This window comes from Anomaloglossus baeobatrachus, chromosome 3 (genome assembly GCF_048569485.1).
Source record: "Anomaloglossus baeobatrachus isolate aAnoBae1 chromosome 3, aAnoBae1.hap1, whole genome shotgun sequence".
NCBI classification, from domain to species: Eukaryota; Metazoa; Chordata; class Amphibia; order Anura; family Aromobatidae; genus Anomaloglossus; species Anomaloglossus baeobatrachus.
The window spans coordinates 439,682,026-439,695,256 of record NC_134355.1 but is presented as its reverse complement, the minus strand read 5'-3'; the positions used below and the strand labels follow the sequence as shown (position 1 = coordinate 439,695,256).

The 13,231-nt window shown below is 44.5% G+C and overlaps 1 protein-coding gene across 1 annotated transcript in view; it reads left to right on the top strand.

Moving 5' to 3' along the window:
* LOC142297264 (uncharacterized) overlaps positions 1-13,231 on the top strand; it is a 280,648-nt gene that overhangs the window by 247,538 nt on the left and 19,879 nt on the right. Inside the window, exon 76 of the mRNA XM_075341519.1 lies at positions 8,367-8,549. Coding sequence (XP_075197634.1) covers positions 8,367-8,549 — 183 coding nt within the window. The remainder of the gene's footprint in view (positions 1-8,366; positions 8,550-13,231) is intronic.

The following is a 13,231-nucleotide window of genomic DNA, read 5'->3' as shown; positions in this document are numbered from 1 at the left end:
CCACACAGGCACATCAGCATCATGGCTTTCCTGTGGCAAAATGTCATATTCTACCTACATGGCTTTAATAGAATTAATCATAATTACTGCTTTTAACATACTGGTATTGTAGTGTCCCGGGGTCGTGGGGGTTAACCCGTCCCATTGCCTGGCCGGTGGTGCAGATCCTCTGCATCGTCACGGGGTGGCCTGACCCAGTTTTGCGACCCCCTAGGCGTACAGAAAGGAGGGTGGAGAGTGGTAGGAAGCGGATGTCTCTGCAGCTAGGGTAGATTTGCTTCTCGCAGGTGAAGCTAGGCCCCAGGGATAGGATGATGGTGGAACGGAGTAATACGTTGGGGGTGCAGGGCTGAGGGCGACGACAAGAACTGGACAACACAGGTTGGTAATCACCTTTTACTGGTGTCCGGTGAAGTCCAGGAGTTGGTGGCCCGGTCAGCCTAGAAGCAGCAGGGGAGTTTCTCTCTGCCCAGTGGGTATAAGCCTCCTTCTATGCGCAGTTGTAGGTCTCTGTGGCCTGAGGGTGCACAGCATCCCTCTTTCTAAGTGTGTTAAGTCTTCCGTCTGATGGGTAGCGCAAGCTGGTACTGGGGCCCACTCTGTAACAGTAACCCTGGGCTCTTTTTTGCCCCTTCGCCTCCGGATTTTAGATGGGCCAGAGGAGGTGAACTCTTCTGTCCTCCGGCATTACTACTGGACCGATAGCACCCAGTAGCCTGGGATGCCGGTATCCCGCTCTATGCGCTCGGTCCTTGAGAGCAGGGCAGCAGCTGTCAGACAGCGACAGTTCTCTTTGCTTTGTACTACTGTTCTGAGGTCTGGCTTTCTGTTGCTCCCTAATCCCTCCTCCAAGTCAGTGTATCCAGAGAGGTTCCCTTCAACACAGGTTATGAGCTCCCCCTACTGGCCCGGAGGAGGAAGTTGTGTTGCATGTTAGTGTACCTGGCAGAGATTTCCCCACTGTTTCCAAGCATGGCATTGCTCCCAGTGATGAGAACGCCATTGTGGCTCCCAGAACCACTGGGGTGCCACAGTATAACTTATGTTAGATGACGCCGTATGGAGGGGGCTCCTGTAACAGAAGCATTCAGAGCCATGCCAAGCTGCTGTTAACACCATAATTTAAGGTGTGCAGCAAAGCGTCGAGCTACTCAATGCACTCATCAGCATCCCAACACTTTTGGTGGTTGTTCAGATTTGCTGTGGCAGTCAGTGGCCTACTGAAGCCATAGGACCCTGTGATTTTATTTATTTCTTTATTATACTTGCATACATAGCACCAACATATCCCCATTGAGGCTCACAATCTGAAGTTCCTTATGAAAAGGAAGGAAAACATGCAAATTCCTTGCAGTTGGTGTCCTTGGTGGGAATTAAGCACAGGATCCCAGTGAGGCAAAGTAACATTGCTTATTAGCCACAAAGCTGTTCTGTTGTAGCATATAGAGCCAGCAATCAGACAATCTCAGGTTCAAGTCTCATAAGGAGGGAACAAAATAAAGTTAAAAAAAGGCTTTCAAAAGCTTAACAATAAAAATTCAATTCACCTTCCTTTTTACAACTTAAACATAAAAAACATTGAAATAAACATTGGTATTTGGTATCACTGCTTCCGTTAAAGATGGATCTGTCAAGATATAAAATGAATTAATGGGGTGGTCCGGCACCTAAAATGTACTATCTATCTATCTACAGTGCTGGCCAAAAGTATTGGCACTCCTGAAATTCTGACAGAGAATAGTCAGTTAATTCCTGAAAATGATTGCAATCACAGTCTTTGGTATTATTATCTTCATTTAATTTGTCTTCAATGAAAGAAAAAAAAAATTGTCATAAAGCCAAATTGGATATAATTCAACACCAAACATTAAAAAGGGGGTGGACAAAAGTATTGACACTGTTTAAAAAATCATGTGATGCTTCTCTAATTTGTGTTATTAACAGCACCTGTAACTTACCTGTGGCACCAAACAGGTGCTGGCAATAACTAAATCACACTTGCAGCCAGTTGACATGGATTAAAGTTGCCTCAACCTCTGTCCTGTGTCCTTGTGTGTACCACATTGAGCATAGAGAAAAGAAAGAAAACCAAAGAACTGTCTGAGGACTTGAGAATCCAAATTGTGAGGAAGCATGAGCAATCTCAAGGCTACAAGTCCATCTTCAAAGACCTGAAAGTTCCTGTGTCTACGGTGCGCAGAGTCATCAAGAAGTTTAAAGCCCATGGCACTGTGGCTAACCTCCCTAGATGTGGAAGGAAAAGAAAAATTGATGAGAGATTTCAACGCAAGATTGTGCGGATGGTGGATAAAGAACCTCGACTAATATCCAAACAAGTTCAAGCTGCCCTGCAGTCCGAGGGTACAACAGTGTCAACCCATACTATCCGTCGGATTGTGAATGAAAAGGGACTGTATGGTAGGATACCCAGGAAAACCCCACTTCTTACTCCGAGACATAAAAAAGCCAGGCTGGAGTTTGCCAAAACTTACCTGAGAAAGCCTAAAATGTTTTAGAAGAATGTTCTCTGGTCAGATGAGACAAAAGTAGAGCTTTTTGGGAAAAGCCATCAACATAGAGTTTACAGGAAAAAATAAAAGAGGCATTCAAAGAAAAGAACACGGTCCCTACAGTCAAACATGGCGGAGGTTCCCTGATGTTTTGGGGTTGCTCTGCTGCCTCTGGCACTGGACTGCTTGACCGCGTGCACGGCATTATGAAGTAGGGCCCAGTGTGAGAAAGCTGGGTCTTCCTCAGAGGTCATGGGTCTTCCAGCAGGACAATGACCCAAAACACACTTCAAAAAGCACTAGAAAATGGTTTGATAGAAAGCACTGGAGACTACTAAAGTGGCCAGCAATAAGTCCAGACCTAAATCCCATAGAACAACTGTGGAGAGATGTCAAAATGGCAGTTTGGAGAAGGCACCCTTCAAATCTCAGGGACCTGGAGCAGTTTGCCAAAGAAGAATGGTCTAAAATTCCAGCAGAGCATTGTAAGAAACTCGCTGATGGTTACCGGAAGTGGTTGTTCGCAGTTATTTTGGCTAAAGGTTGTGCAACCAAGTATTAGGCTAAGGGTGCCAATACTTTTGTCTGGCCCATTTTTGGAGTTTTGTGTGAAATTATTTTTGTTTCATTCTCTTTTGTGTTTTTTCATTGCAAGCAAATTAAATGAAGATAATAATACCAAACCAAAGAATTTGTGATTACAATCATTTTCAAGAAGAAATTGAGTATTATCTGACAAAATTGCCGGGGTGCCAATACTTTTGGCCAGCACTGTATCTATCTATCTATCTATCTATCTTTAATCCCGAACCACTTTTGTAATTATCTTTATTATACAATTCTCTACACGTCTCTCTGTCTAATTCCTAAAGGTGTTTTTTTTTTACTGCACTTCTTGTGAAATTTCAATTTCAGAGGAGTCTCAAACCTGACCTCACAGGAGGCTGGAGATCCAGTCATTCCCCACAGCATCCATCACCCGCTCCTGGAACAGGACGTCACTGGGGGGTGCTGCAGATACTTACTAATTTCTTGCATTGCCTGGATCCTGGATGATGGGTGATGAATGCTGTGGCTGAGGTTAGTTGAGCTCCAGCATGCTTGCTCCTCTTTCTGCTGCCACTTCCATTGCTTGTAAGATGTCAGCAGGGAGCGGAGCTGGATGTAGCGAGTGTCACCAGTGACACCCAACAGCTTTTAACAAAGCATCATCGTCGGTGTCATTCACTGCTTCTAGCACTCCTCAAATGAATCATCTTAAGGCTGTGTGCACATGTTGCGTTTTATACCGCGGAAACGCTGTGTTTAGAACCGCAGCGTTTCAGTGGCAAATTGCATGCGTTCAGCTTTCCCAGCAAAGTGTATGAGAAAGCCGAAAAATCAGTGCACATGCTGCGTTTCTAAACGCAGCGTTTTGGATGCCAAAAATCGGTGCGGAAAGAAAAGCAGCATGTCACTTCTTTTGTGCGGTGTGGCTGCGTTCTCTCCCCCATTGAATCAATGATGTGGGTCAGAACGCAGCTACACCGCAGTGAGCTGCTTTTTTGTTGCGGTCCGCGGGCTTTATCGGCATGCCAGAACGCAGGCATTTACCTGGAAGTGAGGTCAAGAGATTTCCTGTTGACCTCACTTCCTAGCAAAGTCCTGGAAAGCCCCCGGTGTCGCCAAAGTGCCCGCCCCGACCCCCCTCCCGAAAATCCAAGATGGCCGCGCGCACAGTAGCGCACCGGCCGCCCTGCTCCTATAATTTCTGTCGCATGTGCCTTGAGACATGCGACAGAAAAATGCCTCCCAGGCCCTGCCAGGTCTCCCCCTATTCCCCCCGGTATTCCCCCTTACCTGTCCGGTCGCAGCGCTAATCCCCCGCGGCCCCCTCCTCCTTCACTGCAGAAGTCGGCAAGTGCGGTCACATGAGCAGAGCAGCTGACAGCCAGCACTGTGTTCAGAGAGCTGTGCTGGCTGCTCGGCACTCTGCAGCTGTGACCCGGGGAGAGTGGGTGCAGATTTTTGGCACCCACTCTCCTCAAATGGATGGTCTGCCCTCCTAGAAAATGGGGGATACGTTCCCTGAACGTGCCCCCATATTCTAGAAGGTCCAGAGGCGACGTGGGACGTCCAAATGGATTTCTGCGGACCCATTTTTTTCAAATTTTTTGATTAAATTGGAGAACAAGGGAATGATTTGGGGAGTGTTTTTTCTAATAAAAAATTTTTTGTCATTTTTTTTGCTTTTGTTTACTGTCAATTAGTTATGTCTGGTATCTGATAGACGCCGTGACATCACTAATTGCTGGGCTTGATGCCAGGTGACATTACACATCTGGTATCAACCCCATTTATTACCCCGTTTGCCAGCGCACCAGGGTGCGGGATGAGTTGGGGCGAAGCGCCAGGATTGGCGCATCTAATGGATGCGCCACTTCTGGGGCGGCTGCGGCCTGCTATTTTTAGGCTGGGAAGACTCCAATAACTATGGCTCTTCCCACCCTGAGAATACCAGACCCCAGCTGTCAGCTTCACCTGATTTGAATTGGGGGGGACCCCACGTTTTTTTTTTTAATTCTTTATTTATAAATAAAAAAAAAAAGCCTGGGGAGCCCTCCAAATTGATCACCAGCCAAGATGAAGCTGCCAGCTGTGGTTTGCAGGCTACAGCTGTCTGCTTTACCCTGACTGGCTATCAAAAATAAGGGGGACCCCACGCCATTTTTTTCATTGTTTTTTTTTTTTTGGATAAATACTAAGCTAGGCACCCTTTAGTGCCACATGAAAGGTACTAAAGGTGCCAGCTTAGAATATGCAGGCGGGGGTGGGACGTTATATATATTTGACATCCATTCATCCATTGACGCTTTTTAGGCTGTGTGCCCACAATCAGGGTTTGCAGCATTATGGGCGCTGAGTGTTTTCCCTGCGTCCATAACGCTGTGTTGTGCAGTAGAAGCACAGTGGAAGGATTTTTGGAGATCCCATGCCCACTGTGCTTCTTTTCTCCGCAGCATAAACTGACCGGTGGTGTGGCTTCCCGAGCCTCAGCATGTCAATTTATGCTGCGGAGACGAGAGTGTTCTCTGCAGGTAGCATAGAGCTCCACAGCAGCCTGAACCCAAATCGTGGGCATGGGCAGCTGCAGGAAGGCTGACACTGTGTACTAGACGCCGTGTCGCTGGATCATGGCCACATAGCCTTAGGCCTCTTTCACACGTCAGTGATTCTGGTACGTTTGTGCTTTTTTTTAAACATACCAGAATCACTGACATACGCAGACCCATTATAATGAATGGGTCTGCTCACACGTCAGTGATTTTTCACTGCACGTGTCTCCGTGCGGCGTACCCGCGTGTGCGTGATTGCCGCACGGAGACATGTCCATTTTTTTCTGGCATCACTGATGTTCCACGGACCACGCAGTGGTGTGGTCCGTGAAACACGTGCCAGAAAAAAACGTGCTTTTAAAATAAAAATCATTTTTACTCACCCGGCGTCCAGTGATGTCCTCTGCAGCCCGTTCTCCCTGCTGCTTCTGAGCCGGCTAATTATTGTCGCGCATATTCATGATGCGCGACACAGCTGACCCGGAAGCAGCTGCTGCGGGGGTCAGCACCAGCCGGATGCTGCACCGCGGGAGCTATCAGCACCATGGAGAGCGGGCGCAGGTGAGATGATTACGGAGTGCAATCACGGGCCACGGAGAACGGAGCCCGGATTGCACTTAGACAACCCACGTGTGCCGTGATTCACGGCACACGGAGGGACATGTGCGTGTTTTACACGCCAGTGAAAAACATCAGTGTTTTTCACTGACGTGTGAAACGGGCCTAAAAGTGAGAATATTGTTGCTACAGCAACATTTTGGGGGAAGTAGCTGTGGATTCAAAATGCTTAATATACTCCTGAATAAAATCCTTGAGGGGTGCAGATTCCAAAATGGGGTCACTTGTGGGGGTTTTCTGACGTATAGGTACCCAAGGGGCCCTGCTAATGTGACATGGTGCGCGAAGTTTATTTCAACTTTTCCAAAATTCAAATGGTGCTCCTTCCATTCCAAGCCCTCCCATTTATCCAAACAGAATGTGGAGAAGGAAATGACATCACAGGTTTTCTTTTCCAAAGGTCTGTGTTCAACCAACTTTATTAACACTGACAAGTCTTAAGAAAAGCACCTAAAAAAACGCATGAAAAACGCATGAAAACCGCATGGAAAACGCATGAAAAATGTGTTTTCGATGCGTTTTTCTCAAAAAGCATTGTTTAAAATTCTCCCCTCTGCCAGAGGGTGCGTTTTTTTCCGCGCTGAATAAAAGCAACGTGTGCACATAGCCTAAGGGAACGATGCTAGAAGTATTGAGTGACACCAGTGCTTCCCCCTGATGTTGCTTAATTTTTAGGTGGTGTTAGAGGCTGTGGGACTGTTCTGTTTTTACTCATGGCATCTAGCACCCTGCCAACATCTTTCACACAAGCAATGGAAGTAATGGCAGAGAGAAGAGTTGCATGCCGGCGCTCTACTAACCTTGTCATCCAGGATCTATGACATCCAAAGAGGGTGGCAAAGCAAGAAACTAGAAAAATAACTGCGGAGCCACCCTTTAGTGACATCCTTTTCTAAGAGGGGTGATGAACACTGTGGTAAGTGACTGCAGCTCATGACTCTTGTGATGTAACATTTCAGACACCTCTCAAACAAAATGTCATAGGAAGTGCAATAAAAAAACACCTTTGGGGATAAGCTAGATAGTGCAACGTGTAGGGCATTGTATAATAAAGATTAAAGTGGTTAGGACCTAAAGATAGATAGTTAGAAAATACATTTAAAGTATCGGACCACCCCTTTAAAGGTATTATGTAAAAAAAAATCCCTCTTAATACCAAGGTAGCTTTTTTTGGTGTTTTTTTGCTGCTCCTCCACCAAATTTACAATAATAAGTAAATTATTGTATACACGCCAAAATAGTACCACTAGACATGTCATTTGTCAGAGCAAAAATTAACCCCTTGCACACCTTTAGCAACAAAAAAAATGAAAATATTTAGGGGCACAAAAATGTCAAAACCATTTCTTTTTTCTTTTACAAACTAGTGAAATTTTCCAACTCTGAAAAAAATGGCAAATGTGGTATCATTATAATGACCTGGAAAATCATATTACCGTGCTGTTTTTACTGCACAAGGAATGACATAAAAACAAAAACAAAAATACTATAGTGGAATTGCGTTTTTTTTGTACACTACATCACCAAACTTGGCATTTTTTTCACATATTCCTGTTACTTTTTACAGTAAAATGAATGATGCAATTAAAACAAGACTCCATATATCTATGGCTATAGAAAAAAAGTTATGACTCTTGAAAGATGGAGAGCATGCAAAAAATAGAAAAATTCCAGGTCATGAAGTGGATAAATAAAGACTAAACTTGTGGTAGAGTCATGCTAAAATCTGATGTATCAACCTATGGTTGTTGCTGTGGTGCAGTAATAATATGTCACTCTATCTCGCCGTGTAAATATGCTAAGACCACATTCTGATTTTTTTTGCATATATTCAGTGCAGATCCCATAAATATCTGTGGCACCTAAAAAAATATGGTCACGCTCATTTTTGTTTTAAACTATGCTAAACTGAGTGTAATTGTTATTTCTGATTTGCAAGTTCTGTATGGAAATAGACTTTTATATAGAAATAGACTTAATCCTGAATATATGTGAAAGGCATCATTGGCATGACACATTGTAGGAGGCAGCCTGAAGATAACTGCCCTTCTTCCCTTCTTTCTCACAAGTTTCCTTCTTAGATTTAGGACAACACAAATAGGACAACATTTTTATTTCATGCCTTTTTCTTTTCATATTTTAGCTGTAAACCATTCTCTATCTATTCCACATCTGGACCACAATGTGAAGATCTCGCCATGAACCTGGGTCCATTCTTTGGCATATTATTTGGAGCTTTGGCCTTCCTTTTTCTGTTACTCCTGGGAATCTGGTTTGCAGTACGCTGTTATCGAAAGAGAAAACAGACTGAGGAATATGCAGATGAGTAAGTTACAACTACTGCACATTTGTACTGTAATCTAGAAAAGTTGACCCATAAGAACAGCATTTATAGGAAATATTAATAGGTTAACCAACTAAGTGCCAGATCATGTATGATGTAGATCATAGCAAACATGGTAGAAAGTGCCCATCAGAATTCCCATCATCTACCATTTAAAATACATAAAGATTGATTTAATTATTGTACCAGGAGAGTACACAGATATTAGAGGGCTGTTGTGCAAGAACTGTACTTGGGCATTTTGCAGCCCAATATCTCATCATACCGCACACTTATTTATCTATGACTGAAGCTGCTGCTGCTGTGGAGGTGGAATTGGGCCTCCTTTCCTTGTGGCTGCACTGGTTTCACTAATGGTATGTCCACCCCAGCCTAGCAGAGTGTGTTAAAGTGCAGTTGGAGGCAGATTCACCCTTCACATGGTATGCCCTGTGGATAAATGGGGTGTAGGGTAAAATAATGTAAGGAGTAAGGTAAGAACTATTACAAGTTAGGCTGTTAAGGTTGGGTTGTAAATTGCATAGAGGGAACTTTCATGGTGACAAAAAAGAAATATGCAAAAGCTAAAGGATCACCAAATAAAAAATAGATTTTTATTAATAACAAATACACAAATGGACAAAAAAATTACAAATCACAAAGCGATGAATGCACTAAATAAGGTTTGTCCATAGTAAGAACACTACCTATCCTCAAAGATTGACAAAAAATATTAACACAGGGATTGTAATAGTAACCATGCACGACCCATTAAAGACATACTGTGGTATGATGCCTTAGAATTAAACAAAAAAATAATGAAACACAATGCTATGGTTTAGACAGTGTAGTGAGAAATACCAAAATAAGAACAAGCCCATGAAAAAATGAGCATGGAGAAGGAAAAATAAATCAATGAATAGATAAACCTGTGTAGTCCGGCTGGAGGTAAACGAGCAAAGAAAATTCTTCCAAAATAGCCAGAAAGAATGTTAAGACAGGAAATGTAATAGTAACTATGGACGATCCAATAAAGGAAAACTGTTATGTAAAGTCCTATGACCTAGCTAAAATACATAAATAATAAAACATAATGCCGACAAAAAGACAGGATGATAGAAAATGCCTAGAAGACAATTCCATGAAATGGATAGGAAAGTGAATGAAAAATGTACAAAAAATTGAGGGGTGTACTCAGTTTTGTGATACACTGTATGTATATCACAAAACTGAGTACACCCGTCAATTTTTTGTAAATATTTTATTATATCTTTTCATATGACAGCACTGAAGTTCTGACACTTTGATAGAATCTAAAGTAGTCAGTATACAGCTTGTATAACAGTAAATTTGATGTGCCCTCTAAATAACTCAACACACAGCCGTTAATATCTGATTAGTTGGCAACAAAAGTGAGTATACTCCTAAGTAAAAATGGTCAAATTATGCCCAAAGTGTCAATATTTTGTGTGGCCACCATTATTGTCAAGCAGTACCTTAACTCTCTCTGGCAAGGAGTTCACTAGAGCTTCACATGAGCCACTGGATCCTCTTTCATTCCTCCATAATGATATCATGGAGCTAATGAATGTTAGATACATTTTGCTGCTCTACCTTCCATTTGAGGATACCCCATAGATCAGGGGTCTCAAACTCGGCTGGGTGTATGGGCCGCACAGAGGAAAAAAAATAATTTGGGGGGGTCGCATTCTTTGCAGGACAAAGTGACATTTTTATTGCTACCATATATAATATATTTTATTGTTTTTTACACACCTTGGGATCACTGATTTTGAACATTTTCATTTGTTCATTATAGCAAACATGCACATTCTTTGTTTAAATATAAACATTTTTTTATATATATATATTTTATTCCTTTCTTGTAACTAATAGTCTTACAATTGGCACTATATAGAAATTTTGACCAACATCTTTTAGTAATGTTCCCCATATTGTTGTAATGTGCCCATCCTTGTCCCCTTGTAGTATTGTGCCCCATCCCACAGTAATGTGCCCATCCTTGTCCCCTTGTAGTATTGTACCCCATCCTAGTCCCCATCCCACAGTAATGTGCCCATCCTTGTCCCCTTGTAGTATTGTACCCCATCCTAGTCACCATCCTTGTCCCCATCCTAAAGTAATGTTCCCCATCCTTGTCCCCATTTTGTAGTAATGTGTTCATCCTTGTCCCCATGTTACAGTAATGTGTTCATCCTTGTCCCCATCCTATAGTAATGTTCCCCATCCTTGTCCCCTTGTAGCAATGTCCCCATCCTATAGTACTGTCCCCATTCTATAGTAATGTGCCTATCCTTTAGTAATGTGCCAACCTTGTCCCCACCCTATAGTAATGTCTCCAGCATTGTCCCTATTCTATAGTACTGTGCCCACCTTGTCCCCATCCTATAGTCATGTTCCCATCCTAGTCCCTATCCTATAGTACTGTGCCCATCCTAGTCCCCATCCTATAGTAATAATGTCCCCATCCTATAGTAATAATGTCCCCATACTATAGTGTTGTGCCCATCCTTGTAATGTCCCCATCCTGTAGTAATGTCCCCAGCCTATAGTAATGTCCCCATCCTATAGTACTGTGCCCATCCTAGAGTCATGTGCCCACCTTGTCCCCATCCTATAGTAATGTCGCCAGCCTTGTCCCCATCCTATAGTAATGTCCCCAGCCTTGTCCCCATCTCATAGTAATGTGCGCACTTTGTCCCCATCCTGTAGTAATGGGTCAGCAGCTCCCCTCACCTTCCACAGACGCCGGAGTGAAGCTGAGGGGAGTGGTCTGCGGCCCCAGATCCACAGTGATTGGAGAGATCGGTCACAAGGCCGGGCTCTCCAATCAGAGCTGGGGGCGAGTGAAACACAGGTCACCCAGTTCCAGCCAATGATCAGGGCTACAGCTGCACTGATCGGGGCTGGATTTCAATGTTTCAGCCATTTTCAATGGCTGAAACATTAGTGGCTGTGATTGGCTGAGCGGCGTTCGTCAGCCAATCACAGCCTCCGTAGGTCCGGGGAGGAGACACCACCCCTCCTGAGGTCCCCTCCTCCCCGAATATCTAAGGTATTTGCAGCGATTATAGCCACCGGGGCTGCGATTTCGCCATGACATATGTAGGGTATGTCATGGGTCCTTAAGTACCAGGGAGCCATAACGTACCCAGTACGTCATAGGTCGCTAAGGGGTTAACGTCCAACACACACACACACACACACACACACACACACAGACACACACACCATTCTTCTCACCTGCCCGCGCTCCCTCTGCTGCCTCACCTCTGCTTCGTGCGGCCCCCAGGCCCGTGCCCCCGTTCACTATCGCGGCAGGTGCAGTGTCACTGTCAGTGATTTATGTGAGACGATCGTATTGCCGGTGCGAGAGCACAGAGCCTCCAACACATTCATCTGACATAAAGTGCAGACAGTGGCTGCGGCCCCTGCATCTGCCGCGATAGTGAACAGGGGCACGGGCCTGGGGGCCGCACGAACTAGCCTGAGGGGCCGCATGCGGCCCGCGGGCCGCGTGTTTGAGACCCCTGCCATAGATGCTCAATAGGGTTTAGTCCAGAACCTTTAGGCTATGTGTGCGCTCTGCACCGCACAGAAAAAGTGCGCTTCAGAGCGCAGCTGAAAAGCTGCGTTCTGAAGCGCATGGTGCCGGCAGAGAACGTGCGCTCTTAATGCTGCCTCTCCCTATAGACAGCATGCAGAACAGAATGCATGAAAGAAGTGACATGTCACTTCTTAGAACACAGCGATTCGGGCAGCACATAGATTGTGCTGGGGACGCAGGACGCATGCAGTTACGCTGCGGTGCAGAACGCAGCGTAACTGCATGCAATACGCACACGTGCGCACAGAGCCTAACCCTCAGTTTCTTTAGCAAGACAGTGGTCATCTTGGAAGTGTGTTTTGGTTGTTATTATGTTAGAATACTGCCCTGCAGCCCAGTTTCTGGAAAAAGGGGAGCATATTCTGCTTCAGTATCTCACAGTACATGTTGGCATTCATGGTTCCCGGAATTAATTTTAGATCCCCACAACCGGTAGAGCACTCATGCAGCAGCAAACCATGACACTCTCACCACCATGTTTGACTGTAGACACACTTGTCTTTCTAGTCCACCTGGTTGCTACCACACGCTTGACACCATCTGAATCAAATAAATTGATTTTGGTCTCATCAGACCACAGAACATGGTTCCAGTAATCCATCCAATTTGATGCAGTGTGTAATGCATGGTCTGGGCACTAACAGGCTGACCTCCCCACCCCTGGAACATCAACAGCATTACTGGCAGCACTTGTACGTCTGTTTTGAAAATAACCTCTTTATACATTGCTGAGTACGTGCACGCAACCTCTTTGGTTGACCATGGCAAGGCCTAGTCTGAGTGGAAGCCACCATGATAAACCACTGTATGGTCATGGCAACCGTGCCACCTCAATTTCAGGGTATTAGAGATCTTCTTATAGGCTAGGCTATCATTATGTAGAGCAATATTTCTTTTTTTCAACTCCTCAGAGAATTATTTGTCCTTATGTGCCATGTTCAATTTCCAGTGACCAATATGAGTGTGTGAGTGATAACACCAAATTCAACACACCTGCTCCCCATTTACACCTAAAACCTTGTAAAACTAATGAGTCACATGACAACAGGTAGGTAAA